The 23487-nt window shown below is 49.7% G+C and overlaps 1 protein-coding gene across 8 annotated transcripts in view; it reads right to left on the bottom strand.

Moving 5' to 3' along the window:
• Positions 1 to 23487, bottom strand: part of KANSL3 (KAT8 regulatory NSL complex subunit 3) — a 65284-nt gene that overhangs the window by 23495 nt on the left and 18302 nt on the right. For 5 of the 8 annotated variants that reach the window (XM_032790300.2, XM_075062705.1, XM_075062706.1 and 2 more), the window contains 10 exons: positions 22601 to 22717; positions 21899 to 22000; positions 21710 to 21781; positions 19209 to 19283; positions 18158 to 18315; positions 15915 to 15978; positions 14753 to 14953; positions 11040 to 11196; positions 7869 to 7946; positions 947 to 1138 (listed from right to left, as the gene is read on the bottom strand). In XM_032790300.2, the coding sequence (XP_032646191.1) occupies positions 947 to 1138; positions 7869 to 7946; positions 11040 to 11196; positions 14753 to 14953; positions 15915 to 15978; positions 18158 to 18315; positions 19209 to 19283; positions 21710 to 21781; positions 21899 to 22000; positions 22601 to 22717 (1216 nt within the window). The remainder of the gene's footprint in view (positions 1 to 946; positions 1139 to 7868; positions 7947 to 11039; positions 11197 to 14752; positions 14954 to 15914; positions 15979 to 18157; positions 18316 to 19208; positions 19284 to 21709; positions 21782 to 21898; positions 22001 to 22600; positions 22718 to 23487) is intronic. The other 3 variants (XM_032790301.2, XM_075062707.1, XM_075062709.1) reach the window with 1 other exon arrangement.

Below are 23487 nucleotides of genomic sequence, written 5' to 3'. Positions count from 1 at the left end.
CAGACAGTTCCCTTAATGTACCGTGGTTACAATAAGCAAACAAAATTCCTGGCCTCCTCTCCAGTGTTGAAGGGAAACAAAGCTGAACACACTACAGTGCTCTCTGGACTTCAGCTCACCAGGTTGAAATTCACATCACAGCAGGGTTTTCCTAACCCAGGAGAAGACTGGAGAAGAGTTGGGTTTTGCACATGCACATATAAAAGGTGTATTTGACAGGCCGTTGCAATGCCCAAAGGGGATCAGCAGAGCAGGAAACTATTCTATACCAAGAATACACAGAGATTCTTCCAGTGGGAGTCAACATCAAATCCCAACATGGTCCTCCCTTTATGGCAGGAGCAGGTCCCGGATGAGATCTTTGCAGACAGATTCCAACCTGTTTGGGAGTCCTTTGTTGTCACTTCTACGGCATCAGGGTAGGAGGGACACTTAAGCAAGCCACAGACTTACAAAACTGAACCAAACCGAGTGTCCCTCAAGACCAGCATCCTGTGTCCAGCAATGGCCTGAAGCTTCAGAGGAAAGTGAAAAGATCACCTCCCTCCCAACTCAGTAGATTGTGCAACGTCATATACAAAGGGAAAACACCTTTTTGCCCACCACACACACAGCCTTCCACCCTGGCACATCCAATTTGAATGACTCTCTAGAACCGAAGCTCATGCCATAGCTCTGCTGTGTATCTATTAAGGGACTTCAATCCCCAGCATTCCTCAAGCATCACTGAGCACCCAGTCGCTGGCACCTGGAACCACTTAGACTGCCTGCCATGTCTAAATCCTTAAAAAAAAAAGGTTCCTACCCCTTTAGCTCCGTCTTTGTCAGCAGACACATCCTCATACCCAGAGCTGGCCTGGGACACACAAACTACCTGCTCTCCATGTAAATGTAACTGAATGTAAATGTCTCTGGTTAAAAGAGCAGTTCTGGAACAGGGACTCACTTTCCGGCTGTGTAACAAGGGGCGCTCCATTCCCCATGCCAGCAGCTTCCCCGTGGGAGACAATGGTCACCTTGATTTTGGCTCGCTTGGAGGATTTGCTGCAATGGGTCGGGCTGGGGGTCTGATGTCTCTTCAGCTGCATTCGCACATCTTCTTTCTCAGTCCCTTCTGGCTGCTCTGAGGAGACTGGAACTGGGGGAGACAGAAGCATATTTTTGAAACCAATACCAGGTGCCTTGAGCATAATTCCAGCACAGATGATAATGCAACATATACCCAGAGAGGGATACAAGCCCATGCATATTCTCCACAGCTTCCTTCATGCTGCCCACTCCTGCCGCCCATGCACCAGGACTCAGACTGTAGGGTCAGAAAGGACCATCATGATCATCTACACTGACTCTGGCTGGGTCACTGATGGCCTCAAATTACGGTTTAAAGATGTCAAGTTACAGAGAATTCACCATTGACACTAGAGTAAACCTGCAAGTGACCTGTGCCCCAGGCTGCACCAGAACCCTAAGGCCGTCAGCCCCACAGCACAAGTTGTTCCCGCTTGAGCCCCAGGGCTGACTCTGTGACAGCCAGGCCTGGCCTTCAGGCTCTGCTCTGCAAACTGCTGAAGTGCAGGAGCCAAGTGAGACTATGAATGGATTGTGTGAAACCCTCCTGACGGGCTCAGCTGCCCCCGTCAGATGCTGCGTCGCAGGGTGCTGGTGTTGAAGGACTGTGTCAGGGCTACAGCAACCTGGGTCTGCCTCTCTGTTTTGTCTTTTGACATAGGGCAATTGCAGGATGAGGAAGGTGTGACTGGCCCAGGAGGGGACCTGCACCGTGGTCCTTGTGAGACTGAGAGACTTTAAGGCCTGCCTGGCTGAGGTTTGGGTTTTACTCAGACTCTTAGAAATCAATTATCTACTGGGCTCCAGCCATATATAAGGGCAGGCCAGTCCAAGTTCCCAAGTGTGTGTGAACGTGGTGCTTCTGGAGGTCAAAAAGGGACACCGAGAGCCCTCATGCCAGTTGAGAACCACCTCAAGAACTTGGAAAAAAGCAACAAAGACTGGAGAGAGACCTTGGGTGAGATTTCAGATCTCTCTGAAAGCCAAGAGAGACACAAATGATGTTGTTAATATTTTTACAAGGCATCTGTGGAAGAGTCAGGTCTGAGTTTAACTTCAGCTGTTGTGGTAGCTCCTGAAAACTACCACTGGACACAGGAACATGTAGGATGATACCCCTCTGAATTACAGTTCGCTGGCGTGGGCTCCTGCAAAGATCCTTCATAACAAATTGCTATTTGACTAAAGGTCTGCCAAAGAGCTGTTTGAAAATAGTGCCCATTATTTACCTGGACCGGAGAGGGACGTATTTACTGCAATATTACAGAGTCTATCACTGTCTGTGGGCTGAGCAAAGGGATTAGCAGCATGCCAAGGCTTCTGTATTTGGCTGATTTGTTTCCTCTGTTTTATATTATTTTCCTTATTCTAATCCTGAAATACAGTGAAAAGCCCTGTTGTGCCAGGTGCTGCACAGACGTTGAGGTGGACACAGGATTTTCAGTGTAGAATCTAGACGGTTCAAATTCAGGCTGCTTCCTGGGGAGATTTTGGGGGAGGGCCCAGCGAGACCCGGGGAAATGGAAGTTGGTTACTGAGGGCTGGTCTATGTTGCCTTAACTTCAAAACTACAAAATTTCACATCCTGTGTAATTAATGTAATTAAGCCGCCCCAAGCCCCAGTGTATACACCACTAGTCAACAGAAGAGGTGGGTTTACTACAGCGCTGGAAGACCCGCTTCTGTCACTCTAGTGAGTGTGAACACGGCAGCAGCCCAGTGCAGCGCTGCATCTGTGCCACTGTAGCATTTCCTGCATAGACATTCCCTGAGCCAGCGCACAGAACCACACTTCATACAAACACACAGACTTTTCTGCAGAGTCCCCCGTGAAAGTGACATGGCAGAAGGGGATGGACGAAGCTGCCCTGGGCACAACTCTAATAGCGTGTTTCCAAAATGCCCTGTATTGAATTTCTCCCGGCTCCCTTCACCAGTGCTTTCTGCATCCTGTTTTAACCATGTCAGGAAGGCCTGGCACCTAGGGCACAAGCAGGAAACTCAGGCAGGAACGACGTTTGCTGAGGAGACAACCTCAGCTTGTCAGTACTTGGTGGAAAATTCCTTCTTGACCTCAAACATGGTGACCAATTCAATCCTGTGTATTTGGGCAAGACCCACCAGACAGACACCTGGGGAAGAATTCTCTGTAGTAACTCAGAGCCCTCCCCATCTAGTGTCCCATCACCAGGCGCTGGAGAGTCCTCTCTCTCCTTACCACTCACTTCTCTAACCTGATTTCCTTGTGCATCACAAATTGCTGTATTTAGAATGAGCTCTTCATATTCTAAGGCAGCACAGTCTAAGGATTTTGTTTTTTTCTGCACTGAAGAACAGTGCAGGCTTATCACTCTATGAACCACTGCAGTAATAATGCCTCTTACGGAAGTGTTTTTCATTCCCAAAACACAGCACAAATACCAGCCCCCGATCACATATCCCCATTTTACCCATGGGGAAACTTGAGGCCCAGAGAGAGGTAAAGTGACTTGCCCAAATTCACACAAACCTGTGACTAGACCTCAGCTGCAGACCCCCTGTGCTCTGCTCCAGCTGTCCCTGCACTGCAGCACATATTGCTAGACTCCAACATTCATTGCTCTGCAAGAGTCAGTTCTTTATCATGTTTCCTTGCTGCTCAGCACACCTGCGCAGCTCCATCATTCCTGTACGTACCCTTGCAACACCCCTGCAAGGCAGGGTAACACTTATCCCCAAGGTACAGATGAAGAACTGAGGCCCACAAAGACTAAGGCCCAGATCCTTCAAGGTATTGAGGAGCCTAATTCCCATTGATTTCAGGACTGAGGCTCAGTGCCTAAGTGGCAGACCCAAGGTGACACAGGGTGTCTGTGGCAGAGCTAGATCCTCTGCCTCTGTCTGATATCCTAACCTGTCAGGCCTCACATAGGCAACAAGAACTTCCATTTTCTGCTCAAACACTATACCCTTTGTACCCGTCAATCCTCCCACCGCTCCCCCACCCACCCCACACATCTGTTCCGTCCTGTCCTGAGGCCTACTCTGTAAATTCTCTGGAGCACACACCACAGCTCCTAGCAAAATGGGACCCTCATTATGACTGGGACCCTGGGAACTAGGGGAACAGAAGTGATAATTAACCACAAGACCATCCTTCCTCAGTACCATATCTTGCCTATTTGCATAATCTCAATTTGGAACCCTGGAGTTCGTGGCTTGCACCATGGTGTCCATCTCTTCACTGGAGAAGTAAGCCTGGTGCAGGAGAACGAGCAGAGGTGATGAAATGAAGGCCTGCCTTCCAGTGCAAAAGGTGCAACTCTACAGTGCTCAGAAAGGGAGCTCCCACCACACCTGGTCTCAGTCCACTCTGGGCTAAGGGGCAATAGAAGTAAGGCACATGACACCAGCCCTTTGCAAGCACTTTGGAGGACAGGATTAGAACTTGGAATGACCTGGACAAATTAGAGAAATGGTCTGAAATCAGCAAGATGAAACTCAATAAAGACAAGAGCAAAGTACTGCACTTAGGAAGAAAAAATCAAATGCACAACTAAAAAATGGAGAATAACTGGATAGCTCATAGTACCACTCAAAAGGATCTGCGTGTCATTGTGGATCACAAACTGAATATGAGCCAACAATGCGATGCAGTAGCGAAAAAGGCTACTATCGTTCTGGGGTGTATTAGCAGGAATGTGGTATGCAAAGACATGGGAGGTAATTGTCCCGCTCCGCTGAGCACTGGTGAGGCCGCAGCTGGAACATTATGACCAGTTCTGGGTGCCGCATTTGAAGAACGATTTGGATAAACTGGAGAGAGTCCAGAGGAGAGCACCAGACAGGATAAAAGATGTAGGAAACCTGACCTGTGAGGAAAGGTTAAAAATACTGGAGACACTAAGTCAGTCTTGAGAAAGGAAGACTCAGGAGAGACCTGAGAACAGTCTCAAATACGTTAAGGGCTGTTACAAAGATGACACTGATCAACTGTTCTCCATGTTCACTGAAGGCAGAACAAGTAGTAACAGACTTAATCTGCAGCAAGCAAGATTTAAACTGGAGATTAGGAAAAACTTTCTAACTCTGAGGGGAATTAAGCTCTAGAACAGGCTTCCAAAGGAGGCTGCAGAATCCTCATCACAGCAGGTTTTTAAGAACAGGTGGGCAAACACCTGTCAGGTTTGGTCTAGGTTTACTTGGCCCTGCCTCAGCACAGGGGAAAGGACTAGGTGACCTGGCAAGGTCCTTTCCAGCCCTGAGGTTCTAAATTCTAAATCCTTACCCTCAAGCAGGGCAGGGCCGTGGGGGAAACAAGAATATACAAAGTCTGCAAAAAGTCACTGAGGTAGTTAATTCCTTCTCCTATGGGGATGGGGGGAAGAGGGGCAGATGTGTAGAAGAAATAGTCTGTCCTTGGGGTCCAAGTTCCTTACAGAATAGCCTTCATCCTCCTGGGGATCAGTGACACCACTTTGCAGGAGCAGGTACCCTGAGCTACTGCTAGGGGAGAGTGCAATTGAACTACTTTATTGCTAGGCATTTATTTGTTGGAACTGCTCTACCCCAATGCAAGCATCAATGCATATTATCTTTGCACCTGCACCCAGGGTCCTGCTTTGGGGGAGAAAGGTGGGGTACTGGCTGCTAACAGACATGCAAAGCTTAAATACCTTCCCCAGCACCGTGAACATGCCAAGTGACTGGAACTACCCAGAGAGTTTCTGATCACCTATCATCAGTTCCGCTGTGAAAGACCCTGACACTGCCTGAGCATCATCCGCGCCACACAGCACCATCAGCTGGGCAGCACCATGAAATGGCACCTGCAGGGGGAAGTGATGCTACTCCTCCTCAAAGCATCCATGATAGTCTGTAGGAACCAGTGATCAAACACCACTCCCTTGCATTCCACATGATCAAGGCCTCCTTCATTACACAGTTACTGGGGTGCACACAGACTCCTGTTCTCACACCAGATGGGAAGAGCACCCTGTGTGCTCCGGCTGAACCCCCAGGCACCAGCTCTCTGGCCTACAGTTAGACATACCTACTGCTCCCACTTCACCATGGCTTACCACGATGCTGCTCTCCTGCAGCGAGGCTGAATCGCTCTCCTCAGCCCCACTGATGCAGAAACAGCCGGGCTGGAAGACAGTGAGACCAGCCCTGGGTTCACACTAGCTACTGTCAGAGCTGCCAGTGGGCAAATCCAACAGAACTGCATGAAGGTATTTTCCCATAAAGTGCTGGATGGCAGAGACGGAGATGCCCTTTTATGGTGTGGAACACTGTACACCTGGATCCTACTGATGCTGTCTCCTCGATGCTCCAGAAACTGGGTGGGGCTGCTGCCAATATGTCCCAGGGAAAAATCTCTTCCCATCCGGAGAGCATGTGAGCAAGAATCACCCCAGTTAAGTACTGAATCCTTTCTTGTGCCTGTGAGCTGCTGTTGGGTGTTCAGACCCTGCGAGGAAGCACAGAGCTATTCTGCTGAGTCACCCAGGCGGCCTGACCAGGTGGATCTCATTACGTCCAACGCAGCAGTAGAAAAAACAAAGTTCTCGGAGGGAGAACTCGATAAGTAGCGAGCCTAGACTAGGACCTACTTGTCTATACAGTCCTGCCTCAGGCTTTGTTATATCACTTCTGGATACAGCCAAACTCCAAGAAGGGAGTGTCTGGACAATAACCAATTGTGTGTGTGTTAGCCAGAGAAAGGGATGGGGACCTCCTGGTATCTCAGAGAACCCAGTTACAGCACCCCACGGTCCCAAGGCTCTCCAACTAATTATCCAGAAATTCATTCGTCCAGACAAGAAGCTACCAGCACTATGCCATGATGCACCATGCTTTACAGAGAGGTGTTCCTCTATCACACTCGCAACTCCCCACATCCGGGGGCCACTCACTCTGGCACTGACGGGTCATGTCATGACAAAGTGACTCACATTAGAAAGAGATCCGGGTACTACAGCAACTGAAATGTCTCCCAACCCTCCTACCAGCCTAAGCCTGCTAAAATCCTCCTTCAGATCTTTGTCACTCGCCTTTTCTAACCTCAAGCCATTCAGCTTGCCTCCACAGCAGGGGCCAATGCCATTGGAGGCAATAAAGTTGCATTCATTTAGCTGAGCTATGAATCTGGTCCCTTCATCTCTAGGTCTCAGAGGCTCCGACATACAGTGTCTTACTTCAGTCTCATCCTCCTGCCATCAGCAGTGGCTTCCTACCCATTTCAGGATGCAATTCAGCATTGCCTTCCCGCTTTCCCAAGGAGTCCCTCACCCTCCCTACCCACTCCTCTGCTGTTCCTCCTCCAACTCTCCATGGGTTTGGAAAGATGCTCCAGCCGGTCTCTTTGAGCCACTACGCAGCCCCGTCTCTGCACCCTCAACAGACTGTCCAAAGCACTTTCCCATACTATGCATCAAGGAAGTGCCTTCCATGTCAAAGCACAACTGCCCGTGCTCGGGTCTGCATCTCAGCCAGTCAGACCAAGCACACAAAGGTTCCGCTCCTGACCACAAGAAGCTGCCAGGTCACCCACGTGATTCCACAGTCCATCAGAGCAAACCATTGTGAAATCATGTCACTCCCAGGGAACGTTTCCCTGCCAGACAGAGGGAAAGCCAGGGGAGGGGTGTGGCTGTTTTGCTTCAGCTCCCACTACAGCAACGAGAAAGCAAAGAGCAGAGAGAGGAGGACCACACACTGCAACGCCCCCCAAACCAGTGCAAGGAGGAGAGGAAGGTGATGGAGGAAAGCCAGAGGAGGAAGGAAGCGGGAGAGAGCGGAAGTGAGGAGATACTCACCAAAGAGACATGAAGAGGTGCCAGGAGGAAGAGCTTTCCTCACCAGCATGTTTTGTTTCAGAAAAGCAGCAAACTGAGCTGAAATGAATCAGAGAGAATTACAGTATCACAGCTGGCTCTCACTGGACGGGGTGACAGGCGGGGGGCAGGCAGCTCTGCAGCCACCACTCACTCTCCAGGACCCACAGCTGGTCAGAGGGGAGCTCTGCAGACCCCACTCACTCCCCTGGACCCACAGCTGGACAGCGTGGAGGTCTGCAGACCCCACTCGCTCCCTGGGACCCACAGCTGGCCAGAGGGGGGCTCTGCAGACCCCACTGACTCCCTGTGCTCACAGCTGGCCAGTGGGGAGCTCTGCAGACCCCACTCACTCCCCGGGAACCACAGCTGGCCAGTGGAGAGCTCTGCAGACACCACTCACTCCCCAGGACCTACAGCTGGCCAGAGGGGGAGCTCTGCACACCCCACTCACTCCCAGGACCCACAGCTGGCCAGAGGAGAGCTCTGCAGACCCCACTCGCTCCCTGGGACCCACAGCTGGCCAACGGGGAGCTCTGCAGACCCCACTCGCTCCCTGGGACCCACAGCTGGCCAGCGGGGAGCTCTGCAGACCCCACTCACTCCCAGGACCCACAGCTGGCCAGAGGAGAGCTCTGCAGACCCCACTCGCTCCCTGGGACCCACAGCTGGCCAACGGGGAGCTCTGCAGACCCCACTCGCTCCCTGGGACCCACAGCTGGCCAGCGGGGAGCTCTGCAGACCCCACTCACTCCCTGGGACCCACAGGTGGCCAGCGGGGAGCTCTGCAGACCCCACTCACTCCCTGAGACCCACAGCTGGTCAGCGGGGAGCTCTGCAGCCACCACTCATTCCCTGGGACCCACAGCTGGCCAGCAGGAAGCTCTGCAGACCCCACTCACTCCCTGGGACCCGCAGCTGGCCAGCAGGAAGCTCTGCAGACCCCACTCACTCCCTGGGACCCACAGCTGGCCAGCGGGGAGCTCTGCAGCCCCCACTCACTCCCTGGACCTACAGCTGGCCAGAGGGGAGCTCTGCAGACCCCACTCACTCTGACAGATGAAAGTACAGCTTCGTGATGCAGCCTCAGGGCATCTGGAGACAGCACTGACTGATCCCCCAATCTGCAATGCATCACACCCGCCTGGGAAGGGGCAACAGCTCTGGAGACATCCCTCTCCCTCTCTCCCTGAGAGCACTACCAAACTACACTCCATTCTTCCCACAGCCCCCTAACCGTCCCCTGACTACCGCCTCCAGGGAGCACGAGCAAACGTGTGATGTCTGGTATTGGAGCTGTCCACAGAGACGCCCTACAGCTAGTCACACTGGGCATCTGTGAGCTGAAATGCTGGCAATGACTGGAAAACAGTAACTAGCACACACAAACCTTCATTGCCACAACGCTTCCATGAACCTCTCTCTGGACTGTCTTTACCCTGCACAAGTGTCTGCCAAGACACCAACCACAGAGCCTTCTCCTGCTTAGTTCCCTTCTCACACACACCAGGAACTTGCTCCTATAGCTAAAACAGAGGCCAGAGCAGACTTGAACGGTTCTTGCATTGCTCTACCATGTGGGAGACCTGGACTCAAGTTTCAGTCTGCAACCTACTGTGAACCAGAGGGAGAATGCATAGAACTAACAGGAGCACAAGGTAATGCTGAAGGGAAACTGGCAGGCCTGTTCGGATCTGTCCTGAGCAAAGAAAGCAAGAAAGAGTGGAGACTGCAGAACTACTTCCCAATTATCATAGAATCACAGAAGGTTAGGGTTGGAAGACACCCCAGGAGGTCATCTAGTCAGCCCCCTGCTCGAAGCAGGACCAACCCCAACTAAATCAATAGTGTTTGCCAGGAGGGGCTTTCGATGGACCACTCATGACAAAATATTATCCACATGTTCCAGAGGAAAACATACCTCTCACTCCACTGAGAGACAAGGTGGGGGAGGTAGTATCTTTTATTGGACTGACATCTGTTGGCGAGAGAGACAAGCTTTTGAATTTATAGGATGACTTATAGAATATCAGGGTTGGAAGGGACCTCAGGAGATCATCTAGTCCAACCCCTTGCTCAAAGCAGGACCAATCCCCAGACAGATTTTTGCCTGACATCCCTAAGTGACCCCCTCAAGGATTGAACTCACAACCCTGGGTTTAGCAGGCCAATGCTCAAACCACTGAGCTATCCCTCCCCCCATGCTCCTTATACAGCGCTCCTGTTCTGTGCAGCTCAAAAGTTTGTCTCTCTCACCAACAGAAGTTGTTCAATAAAAGATATCATCTCACTCACCTGGTCTCTCTAATATCTTGGGATCAACATGGCTACAACAACCCTGCCTACACCAAACAGACCACTGACTGTCAGACCTTTCCGACCTCTTTCCCCGCACGACTGAAGGTGCATCCCAAGATCTTAACATCATCCCACAAGACATAAAACACGGCTCAGGTTAGCCTTTCCATCTTGGTGGCTGGCCCTCCCCTGCCTTCTAGACCGGGGTAGTCAATTATTTTTTGTCAAGGTCCAAGATCAAGGAAAAGTCACAGCCCAGATTCCAGAAAAAACAACAACGATGATAATAAGAAATAAGATTTTGGGGTCCGTTCAAAAGCATCTGGCAGTCTGGATTTGGCCTGCGGTCCGCCTACTGATTACCCCTGCGCTAGACCCTCATCTTCATCCCGGCTCAGTGGCCTGACCCACCCCAACCACCCTTTACTCCCTAGAAAATCTTCACCAATACAAACCACCAGCCCATCAAGCGCCCTCAAATGGATGTGCCCACACCCACTGGGCTGACATTCTACAACTGCATGATGATTTTGCCACCAGGACGGGCAAAGACCCTTCCCGGTCTCGGCATTAGCAAAGCAAAGGCCTTTAAGCAACTCACCCTTTTATGGCACAGAGGCTACCGTTTCCTGCCCAGAGTCAGCTCCCATATGCCACTGCTTAGGAGCGACGGTGCACAGGGCTTGAGCTGTGGGGAGACTGCCCCATCTGAATGTCACACAGCCAAAGGAAGTTTGCAGACTTTAGATTAGCCCTGAGGGGCAAAGTATGAGCATAGCTGGACAGTGACACCCCCAAGAAGCTTTACCAGGATAACGAAGAGGAAGCGAGTGAAGTGAGGTGCTGGGGCGTTACCTTGTGCCTGCTTGTGTGTCAGGACCCCGTCTGTTCTCTGCACATGTCTCTTCAGCAGCTGGGTGGCACCCATCTGGCTGGACTTCTGGACAGATGACACAGCAGCCATTTTGGTTTTGGGACTCGAGGTGGGGCTACTGGAGACACTGGACAGATCCTGCCCAAACAAGAAGGGAAGCCCCATGCAGTCAGGTTTCCATGGCAGGATACAGCGATGGGTTATTCATCATGCTTGGTGTAGCAATTACTTTACATTGCCATCGGTAGTTCCCACTTGACCCTCACAACCCCCGAAGACCAAACTTGTTATCACCATCCCTGTTTTACAGATGGGGAAACTCAGGCATGGAGGGCAGGTATCCTGCCCAAAGTCACACCAGGAGTCAGCATCAGAGCAAGGATCAGCACTCAGGAATTGAAGCCTCCTCGCCCGGCACTCCAACCCCCAGGCCAGGCCCCCCACGAGCACTCCGACCCCTAGCCCAGCCCCTCCCACCCACACACCTCTGCACTCCGACCCTGAGCCCAGGCACCCTCCCACTCATAAACCAATGCTAGAAGTCTAAATAACAAGATGGGTGAACTAGACTGCCTCCTATTAAATGAGGATATTGATGCAACAGGCATCACAGAAACCTGATGGAATGAGGATACTCAATGGGACACAGTAATAGCAGGGTACAAAATATATCGGAAGGACAGAACAGGTCGTAATGGTGGGGGAGCGCACAATATGTGAAAGAAGGCATAGACTCAAATGAAGTAAAAATCTTAAATGAACTAAACTGTACCATAGAATCTCTATGGACAGTAATTCCATGCTTGAATAAGAATATAACAGGAGGGATATATTACCGACCACCTGACCAGGATGGTGATAGTAACTGTGAAATGCTCAGGGACATTAGAGAGGCTATAAAAACAAAAACTCAACAATAATGGGAGATTTCAACTATCCCCGTATTGGCTGGGTATGTCACCTCGGAACAGGATGCACAGATGAAGTTTCTAGACACCATAAAATGACCATTTCTTGGAACAGCTAGTGCTGGAATGCACAAGGGGAGAGGCAATTCTTGATTTAGTCCTAAGTGAAGCACAGGATCTGCTCCAAGAGGTAATCTACCCGAACTGCTTAGTAATAGTGACCATAACAATAAAATTTAACATCCCTGTTCACGGGTAGGGGAAGAACCCACCACAGCAGCCCACCACGGATAGCATTTAATATCAGAAAAGGGAACTATACTAAAACAAGGAAGTTAGTTAAACAGAAATTAAAAGGTACAGTGCAAAAACTGAAATCTCTGCAAGCTGCATGTAAACTTTTTAAAGACACCGTAATAGAGGCTCAACTTAAATGTATGCCTCAAATTAAAAACCATAGTAAAAGAACCAAAAAAGTGCCACCATAGCTAAACAACAAAGTAAAAGAAGCAGTGAGAGGCAAAAGGCATCCTTTAAAAGTGAAAGTTAAATCCTAGTGAGGAAAACAGAAAGGAGCATAAACTCCGGCAAGTGAAGTGTAAAAGAAATATAATTAGGAAGGCCAAAAAGGAATTTGAAGAACAGCTAGCCAAAGACTTAAAAAGTAACAGAAAAAAGTGTCTTAAGTATATCAGAAGCAGGAAGTCTGCTAAACAACCAGTGGGGCCACTGGACGATCAAGATGCTACGGGATCACCCAAGGACGATAAGGCCATTCCAGAAAAACTAAATGAATTCTTTGCATCAGTCTTTGCACCTGAGGATGTGAGGGAGATTCCCAAACCTGAGCCATTCTTTTCAGGTGACAAATCTGAGTAACTGCCCCTGATTGAGGTGTCATTAGAGGTGGTTTGGGAACAAATTAATAAATTAAATAGTAATAAGTCACCAGGCCCAGATGGTATGCACTCAAGAGTTCTGAAGGAACTCAAATGGGAAATTGCAGAACTACTAACTGTGGTACGTAGCCTATCATTTAAATCAGCTTCTTCTGTTCCAGATGACTGGAGGATAGCTAATGTGACACCAATTTTTTTTAAAAGGCTCCAGAGACGATCTCAGCAATTACAGGCCTGTAAGCCTAACTTCAGTATTAGGCAACTTGGTTGAAACTATAGTAAAGAAAAGAATTATCAGACACATAGACGAACACGATTTGTGGTTTTTGTAAAGGGAAATCATGCCTCACCAATCTACTAGAATTCTTTGAGGGAATCAACAAGCATGTGGACAAGGAGGATCCAGTGGATATAGTATACTTAGATTTTCAGAAAGCCTTTGACAAGGTCCCTCACCAAAAGCTCTTAAGCAAAGTAAGCTGTCATGGGATAAGAGGCAAAGTCTTCTCATGGATTGGTAACTGGTTAAAAGATAGGAAACAAAAGGTAGAAATAAATGGTCGGTTTTCAGAATGGAGAGAGGTAAATAGTGGTGTTCCCCAGGGGTCTGAATTGGGACCAGTCCTATTCAACACACTCATAAATGATCTGGAATAAGGAGTAAACAGTGAGGTGGCAAAATTTGCAGGTGATACAAAACTACTCAAGACAGTTAAATCCCAGGCAGACTGCAAAGAGCTACAAAAGGATCTCTCAAAACTGGGTGACTGGGCAAAAAAATGGCAGCTGAAATTCAATGTTGATAAATGCAAAGTAATGCACATTGGAAAACAAACCCAGCCATACATATAAAATGACGGAGTCTAAATTAGCTGTTACCACTCAAGAAAGAGATCTTGGGAGTCATTGTGGGTAGCTCTCTGAAAACATCCAGTTGATGTGCAGCGGTAGTTAAAAAAGCGAACAGAATGCTAGGAATCATTAAGAAAGGGATAGATAAGCAGAAAATATCACATTGCCTTTATATAAATGCATGGTATGCCAACATCTTGAATACTGCATGCAGATGTGGTCACCCCATTTCAAAAAAAGATATATTGGAATTGGAAAAGGTAAAGAAAAGGGAAACAAAAATGATTAGGGGTATGGAACGGCTTCCATAGGAGGAGAGATTAAAAAGACTGGGATTTTTCATCTTGGAAAAAAGACAACTAATGCGGGATATGATAGAGGTCCATAAAATCGTGACTGGTGTGGAGAAAGTAAATAAGGAAGTGTTGTTTACTCCTTATAACACAAGAACTCAGGGTCACCAAATGAAATTAATAGGCAGCAGGTTTAAAACACAGAAAAGGAAGTATTTCTTCACACAACCCACAGTCAACCTGTGGAACTCCTTGACACAGAATACTGTGAAGGCCAAGACTATAACAGGATTTAAAAAGAAACTGGATAAGCTCATGGAGGATAGGTCCAGCAATAGCTATTAGCCAGGATGGGCAAGAATGGTGTCCCTAGCCTCTGTTTGCTAGAAGCTGGGAATGGGCAACAGAAGATGGATGGATGGATCACTGTTCATTCCCTCTGGGGCACCGGGCATTGGCCACTTTCGGAAGACAGGATACTGGGCTAGATGGACCTTTGATCTGACCCACTATGGCCGTTCTTATGTTCTTAAGCCTTGCAGGAAACCTTAAAATGCAACTCATCTATTTTAGAAGAGCCATTTGCGTGAGCAGCTGACACCTCCATAAGCACTCCTCTCTCCCCACACGCTGACATCTCTGTGCTCTCACAGCCTGGCTCATCAGTGCTAAAACAGCCCACAAAACTGTCATTCAAACACAGGCCTTCCCCAGCTCCACATTTCAGAAGGCCAGTCCCTACCTCTGAGCCAGAAGGCGAGGCCGGCACCTTGGCTGCCGGGGAGGTGGGACTGCTGGTTCTTTCTGGCAAGTCGAACGACAAGTCCCTCCTGGTTAAGTCACGTGGTTTCTTCTTTTTCTCGGCATCAAGGTCCCTGGGGTCAGCGCCTGAATGGTTGTCAGCGCGGGTGAGGACTCCGGTCAGGAAGTCAGCTATTTCATCCTACACAGGAGTCAGACGTCTCTTAATAACTAGCCTCCACGGTTTGCCTAGAAGCAGTTTCCAGTTACTACCCTGCTAGGATGCAGGGAATTTAGCTTAGTATTTATTTCTTTAGACCATTAAGATTCCAGAAACAGAGAGAACAGCCAGGGCTTTGCTAGATTCTGCTCTACTCAGACCTTCCCAGCTATGCTGCTCAAGACAAAAAGAATTCAGCTATTTTTAAAGTTACTAGGTATTGTGTTAAAGGTTGATCTCAGTGGCTCTCTGGGAAAGAGGAGGGAAGTATGCCGCTCTCCGTACCACAAAAGGAAGAACCACAAACACCTGCTCCCCCAGGCCAGTCAAAAGTATCAGGACATCTGGAAAAATACACCTTCTTTATGGCCCATAACCTAGGAACAGCCACCCCAGCAGACAGAGCCTCTTGAAAACTGCTGCTGGGCGATTCGTGAGCATAGTACCATCAGCAAAGACAGTAAAGCAGCATCAAAGCCATCTGGGTCACAAGTGAAATGAATGTGGATGGCATGAACTAGTTCTAGAGGTTTCCATCCTCCCCCACAAGCATAAGGCCAGTCCATGCTTCAGTAGGGTTTTGTGTTTCAGAGACGCCCATGACGGGAAAAGCCAGTGTGCTGCACGCCTCAGAACTAGGCACTGATGAGGCAGACAGTCTAGCACAGGAGGCTGGACTTATGCTAAACTGCCACTGCTAGAAGCTGGAACCTGTGACGTGGGACACACGTGAACCAAGAGGGAACAATGCAGGACTATGGCCCTGATAGCAGCATCCAAAGGGTTAACATGTCAGGACTACTGATTTCACCTCGAGGGCACTTGCCCACCCACCCCTGCCCAGTCAATCTAGGCAGCAGCACTGGAGCATGTGCTCATGGAGATGACTGGGCAGTCATGCTATGGAGGGGAAACTGCTCCGAAAGATCTCTCTGCTCATTACCTGGATGCATCTGTCCACCATGCTCTGCGTCAGGCCTTCTGCCTTCTTTTTGGCTTTGCTTATCCTATTTAAAAAGGTGGGCGAGTCAATAGATGTTCATTCTTCCCCGCTTTCCCTTGTCCCCACCACGACGTGGACAACATTCTTAGCTTGAAAGCCAATAATCAAATGAGGGTTTGTTGTGCTACTGAGATTCCACCAATAGGAAGTAGGGGCTAATTAGCTCGAACTGGGCTTAACTTGAAGGGCTCCATCTGCTGGACACAATGTGTTGAGTAGAGCGGGGTGAAATTCAGATGACAGTGACTAGAAAAGGAGTGAGACTATCACCTGGCGGTAAGAGCACACACCTGGGAGGTGTGAGACTCAAGTTCACATCCCTGCTCCAATGACTATTTATTTATTTATAACAAACGGAACAGCTTCAACAGGAGAGACTGAGGGTATGGCTACACTTGCAGCTGTACAGCGCTGCCGCGGGAGCGCTCCCGCAGCAGCGCTTTGAAGTGCGAGTGCGGTCGCAGAGCCAGCGCTGGGAGAGAGCTCTCCCAGCACTGCAGGTACTCCACCTCCCCATGGGGATTAGTTTACGCACTGGGAGCCACGCTCCCAGCGCTGGGACACTGTTTACACTGGCGCTTTACAGCGCTGTAACTTGCTGCGCTCAGGGGGGTGTTTTTTCACACCCCTGAGCGAGAAAGTTGCAGCGCTGTAAAGCGCCAGTGCAGCCAAGGCCTGAGAAACACCAGCCTATCCAGTAGCCCAGGGTTAAGGCACTCTTCTGCAATGTGGGAGACCCAAGTTCAACCCCCTTCTCCCCATTGGGGCAAAAGGGGGAATTGAACCTGGACACTCACCCCAGAGAACCGTAACCCTGGGTTCAAGGTTATAAGGGCTCAGCTACCCGTCCTCCTTGGCTTTTATCAAAATGCCTGAAATAAAAAAAGTGGGATTGAACCAAAACACGTCGCTTTGACACGAACGTTTTTCAACTTTTTGATTCAATGAAAATTTCCAAACAAAAAACTGGTTCTGCTTCCACCTGAGCTGAATTTTTTTTTCAATGTTCTGGATTTGCCAGCGAAGCAAGAACTCCATTGTTCACCCAGCTCTAACGCTGAGCACCTGCGCTCCCACTGGCTGCAACGGGAAGTGGGCCAGCAGCTCTGAAACTCAGGCCCACAGCTTCCTCAGAAGGGCTACATGCGCCTTCTCCCTTCAAGCTTCATTTTCAACGCTGCTAGTCGCTCATTTTGCTTTTCACGCCCCTCCACGGTTTTCTGATCATTCTTATTATAGGCTCCTAGTTACACATAACAACTGTCATGACAGTGCCTGCATAATTTGGCCGCCAGGCCTGATTCTCCTCCCACATTCATTTTACAGCAGATCAGTTCCATTGATATCAACGGGGTTACTCAAGATTTACACCAGTGTGATTGGAGCAGGTGGCCCATGGCTTCCTGCCAGTCCTACAGCACTCTTTCTCCCACTGACCACCTCCCAAAGGAGTCCCCTTCAGGGACACTGCAAACAGCCAAAATCCACCTCCAAGAGCAGAGCCGAGAATGATTTGGAAAAGGAAAGTCTACAGAATTCAGGCTCTCTGGCCTTTCGCAAAGGGGATATTTGCTGCACCCAGGACTTTCAACTTGTCAGCGGAAAGGAATGCTGTAAATCGGCTGCAGTCCGTCAACCCACACGCACCCATCAGCCCCACGTGACGAATGCTCATGCTAGTGAAAGGCAAAGCCTGTCAGCCCTGAAGAACTGAGTTTGCCATTTGCCCATGGAACAGAGCCTGGATGGCACAAACAGCACAAGCTTCCCTCACACACTGCCCTGCCTGCCTACCTCCACCTTGATCTGGAAAAGCACGACTTATAGCCATAAAGAGGACAGTACATTCTCTATGGCCCATTCAAGCTCTGACTACCACAAGGTCACCAACGTATGCCAACTGTGAAGTGGACACGTGACCACAAGGAGCTGGACCATGTCTTATCAAGTCATTCCACATAGCTATTTTGATGGCAGTAAGTTTCTCCTCCCAAGCTGGGCCTGATTTAACTTGACTACTCAGGAATAAAAGGCTCTTTATCCTGTCAGCCATCCAGGCCCCATCTAATTTCAGAATGAAGTCCTAGAATCCTCTTGCATGGCCAATGGGCCCAACCAGACATTGCTCAATGGTTCTGGAAGACGGCATCCCAACAGCATGGGACTATCTCACAGAGCCATACCTCAGATTGTCATCAGCTCCTCCCACCACCACCAGGCTGTTATCAGCTCGGATTTTCTCTCGGAAATCTTCCATAGCTTCAGTGTTGCACTGCAAAGAATTCTGACCAACCACAAAGAGAACTGGGGTCTTCATGTCCAGCAGGGGGTCATCCACATCCTGCAGGAGCATGGGACAACGAGACATTTTAAAACTGAAGGACAGAGGGGCCATTGGGCAATGGAATATGAAGGCCTGGGACCTGACAACCTTTATGGGGCAAGTAAATACATTTATACTAGAGGCACTGAGCCAGAAACTCAGATGGTCTAAATCGGTGTAGTTCCGCTGACTTACACCAGCTGAGACTGACCCCCTATCAAGACAGCCACTCTCACTGCATTTTCCCCCGTCACTGCTGTAGCTACCCAAATGCAATGCTAGATCAACTAACATGCAATAGTAAGTCGCAGGCCTGTACCATGCAGTTTCAGGACTTCCCAGATTACGCCCCAAAGGGGATTTTCCCAGTGGGAAAATGTGGCCCTGAACAAGGCTTTGGTACAGAACTGTCCCCTGTATGGAACTCCATGCCTTCTATACTTCAATGCAGTGCCTGGGCCTACTCTTCTCACACAGCCCCAAAGCTAATCACCGGAGTGCCACCGGGGTCCCAAGGTCACTCCTGAATCAGTCTCAGACAGGCCACCAGATAAGTCTGCCTACGTCATTCTTGTTGCTGAGTGCAAAACAAGGTGAGATCAACAACTGTATCTGGAGTGGGGCGTAGGAGAGGCTCTAGAGATGTGTTACAGGCACACACTACTGCTGTCACACCAAGGATGCAGTCAAACTCTTGAGCTCCTTCCCTCCCAGACTGCCCCACCGTGATTCACTGCCCAGAGCCCAGATTGTTGGCTCTCCATCACCCCAAACACTAGATGGGCTCAGACACACTTGAAAATTCAGACCCTTGCTCTTCTGGCTGGACTTTAAAGCAAGTTCACAGGTCCAGTGGCCTGGTTACCTAACCAATCCCATCTTCTGAACTCTGACCCCTGCTTTGGGCTTACCCCTCTGGGCCCATCCACTGTGAGCAGAGGGAATCCAAGGCACACAACTGCGGTGATGTACTCCATTACTGAGACCTAGAGAGACCAGCAAGACATATCATTACCCAGAGCCCTCCCAGAACAATCCAGCTCAGTGTCAACATAGTTAGCAGAGCCCTCACTGCTGGGTTCCCACCATGGGACACCCCTAGCTTTGACAATACCTCCTTCTAGCAAAGATCTCAATCTCCTCATTTGCTTGTGCCCAAAAAGATAGAGGCTGCAACACAGGACCTCAGGCTGGGAGGGAAAGGAGAGAAGCCCTTTCAGGGTTGGGCTAAGATCCCTCTAAGTTGCGTGGCCACGCAGCTGCCTATTAAGCCCCACGAAAGAACTCAGGGCTACGGTGGGGAGAGATGCCTCTCCCCCATCACTGAGCTGCCACAGCCAGGGAAGAGGCGCCCCTCCCCGCCGGCCCCAGCATGGGCCTGCCCCAGACTTACCACAGCCAGGGGAGAGATGCCCCTCCCTTGGCGCAGCCCAGGTCAGCCGGAGCTGCTGCAGCCTGGGAGCAGCGCCTCTCCCCCTGCCACGAGCTGCTGCAGCGAGAGGGATAGGGGGAGTCCTCTCTCCCCACCACAGCCCCAGGGCAGCCTGCACCCCCAAATCCATCCCTGGCCCCAACCCAGAGACCCCACCCCAAAGCCTGCACCCCAACCCTTTGCCCCAGCCCTGATGTGGTGTCATACATCACATCTATATTGGTGCACATAACAAAATTCATTCTGCACATGGATGTCAAAAATGAGAGGGAACACTGGGGCTTTGTACTGACAACAGGCAGATCACCAATCAAGGACAGACTTTTAATCACAGAGTCACACATAACCCTAGGAACAGATTACTCCAAACATCAACTCAGCACGAAGTTGGGAATCTAGGAATACAAGGCTTTACTTGGTGTGATTGCCAAATAGCAAGTTTCGTTCTATCATCCTGAAGTTAGATTCTTCCTGGTCTCTCTCTCCCTTCCTACGACCCGGATCTCCAAGCAACTCCACCCCACCCCCCGTTATGCCACCCTCAGGTTCCATGCTCCGGGCCTGTATTATTGCTTGGAAAGCAGAATATTCTCCTCCCAAAAACGGCTTCCTCTTTTCATCTCAATTACTGCACTAAGCCGCCACCTCCTCCTGGTGGAGGAGCCTTCTCATCTCTCTACCCGATGAAACATGCAGGCTAGACAGAGTTTGCCACCTAGCTGCTCAGGGTTAGGAGAAGGGAGGTCAGATATGTGGAAGCTATATGACAGGAATTGCACAGAAGTTCCATAATCCCTCCAGGAAGGTCGTTCAGCCCCTTAGCATATGTGCATGGGCTGTGATTTTAACTTAATACACCAGTGCAGCAGAATCACCAAGTTACGAACCCCTTGGGAATGGGATGTTCATTACACTGAAAGGTTCATAACACTGCACATAACATTACGGTTGTTCTTTCAAAAGTTTACAGTTGACCACTGACTTAATGCAGTCTTGAAACTTTGCCATGCCAAAGAAAAATGCTGCTTTTAACCATTTTAATTTAAATGAAACAAGCACAAGAACAGTTTCCTTGCTTTATCAAATCTTTTGTTTTTAAAAAAAACTTTCCCTTTATTTTTTTAGTTTATGTTTAACATAGCACTGTACTGGCTCTTTTGTGTCTGTGCTTCTGCCTGGTTGTACACCTCCAGTTCCAAATGAAGTGTGTGGTTGACCGGACAGTTCATAACTCTGAGACTCTACTGTACTTTACCCCACCCCCTTCTTGGTATTCTAGTGCTCATGCGGAGATTGCAAGAGGAAGGGAAAGGATGGTTATTCTTCTCCCTTGCCTGTGCTCGCAGAATACAGAACCTCCGTTGAAGACACTGAGCCTGATTCCCAGAGCTCACTTTTGCCCGGATGTAAGTGCAAACTGAACTCCAAGGGGCGGTACAAGAGGGCAGAATCAGGCCGTCTGCTTGAATGAGTGCTTCATGTTCTAGAACAGAAGTGTGTCCTCTAACTCCAGTACCCTGCCAGGATGACAAATCTGGAACCGCCCCATATACTCACTGGGCTGCAACCATGTATCAAACCCCTACGCTGGCATCTCCAACTACACTCTTACCCATTGTTCTGGTTTGCCTTATCCAGTTCCCCACCGGTCACATCCACCCCAACTGCCACTAATCAACTTAACTTGCTCATCACCACTTGAACATTCAGTAACACGGAAGGGGGAGGCAGGTAATGGGCCACACAAGTGCCTCTGGTCTGGTAATACAAGAGCCAGGGAATATCAGTTTTATAAGTAGCTTAGATACACCTTATGGCTGCTCTGTTCAGTTATCACCCATGCCCAATCCAGCATGGGGCCAAGCGCCAGGAGGGCGCGTGGGAATCAGAGCCAATCCAGGTAACCTTTATTCAAGAGGTACAGTGTAAAACGACCTCTGATAGGATGCAAGACAAGAAGTTAGACAAGAAGTTACTTACATGACAGGCCACCAAGGCTCCTGTGTTCCACCCAATCAGGATGATCGGCTTGTGGGTGAAATGGTTGTGAATCTGGCCGAGAAAGAAGAGGGAGTGAGAGGAAAGGCAGCAGGACAGAGCAAGCATAGTGAAGGTCATGGGTGTTAGTGGCATATGGTGCAGGCTCACCTAAGCTGCCCATGCACTTACCTCCAGTACTTTGCCTCTGACTGCACCAATCATGTGTTCAAGACACTGCAACACTCCCACCCCGCTACCATTATTCAGCAGGTGGGTGGCAACAGGGATCACCTGGAACACAAGCCGCAAAGAGAGCACCGTATAAATCGTAGCAGTTCCACTGTGGAGCAGCATGTCCTGATGGCCTTTCACAGGGATGCATCCACTGGGGTGAATACACAGAGTCAGGACTCAGAGGTTTACTGTCATTCCCCGACCAACCCACCCCACCTGCTACTGGCTTTCCTCCTATAGTGCTGATGTAGTCAATGCACAAAGACGGCTTGGAGCAGCATTTCTCCCAGGCAGAAGACAGGGTACCAGACACCAAATAACCCCTTTCCCCTGACCTGTTTATACTGGAGAATCCCAGCCACATACTCTTCAATCCACTCAACTGGGCAATCCCTGAAGCAGAATCATGTGCTAGGACAGTAGGTCTCCTGCTATGGCCCGTGGCAGCAGAGGTAAGGAGAGCCCCTCCTGGAAGACCAAGCATGCAGGTCTGAAGGGAGCAGCTCCATGCGAGGACCTCTCTGCTGAAGTGATCAGCATAATGAAGCTGTTGGGCTGTTTAACGGGAGTTGCAGGATCACACTACCCCTAAATGCCCCGAAAGAGCGCTAGCATGAACGACAGCCCCTTCCTTCAAAAACATGCCGAGTTACAAACCTTTCCCAGGCAGGAGAGCTGCGACTGCCAGAACCGGTGCCGGCGAGAGGTGGGGAACATAGAACTGGAGGGTCCCGAGGATGCAATCAGGATGAGGGGAGAACCAGGCAACTTGCTCTACAAAATTCACCGCAATAGAAAGATAAGGCAAGCAGCTTCCTTTCCCTAAGACCTGCCCGCTCCCCAGCACCCCTGACAGGCCCAGGCATGATCCCCAGGATAAGCCTACAACGCATACCAGTCAACCCATATCCAACCAAACCTGCCCCTGGCAGCTCTGAGCAAAAGACTCGGACATCTGCAACAGCACAGGACACACAGAGGAGTTTGTCAGGCTGAACTACTAAAAAGCTGTGTCCAAGACAAAACTGCAGATCATTTGAATCAGAGCTGCTACAAAGCCCAAACATGCACTCGGGCACCCTCTGCCACAGGTGCAAGAACATGACATGGCCCAAAGTACTGAAGAGAACCAGCGATGCTCTCAGCACAACCCTTGCTAACAATCAAACACAGCTACGGATGATTGACAAAGGACAAGCCCAGCCCAGGCCTCCTAGAACAGGAGCTAAATAGCATCCCCAGGGCACAGATTCAAGGGAAAACTAGAGACCCTGCCTTGCTCATCCTGTGAGCTGGGAGCAGGTGTCACTGGAAGAGGCCTTCTTGGGATACTAGGAGAGTACTGCATCCCAACACAATACTCTCATCCATTGAGTCCGACACAGTTACACAACACACACGCGGCACAGAATGACAGTATCAGACTAGGAAGGCTGTAGAGAGAGAAAAGGCAGCATGGATTCCTGGAAAAGACTGGGTCTGAAGGAAAAGAGGGCACTTTGAAGAAAGGAGGTTCTGGGGGTAGAGACACCGTGACAGAGATC

This window comes from Chelonoidis abingdonii, chromosome 2 (assembly GCF_003597395.2).
Source record: "Chelonoidis abingdonii isolate Lonesome George chromosome 2, CheloAbing_2.0, whole genome shotgun sequence".
Lineage (NCBI taxonomy): Eukaryota > Metazoa > Chordata > Testudines > Testudinidae > Chelonoidis > Chelonoidis abingdonii.
The sequence above is the reverse complement of the archived record's forward strand: the minus strand, read 5'-3'. Positions and strand labels throughout refer to the sequence as shown.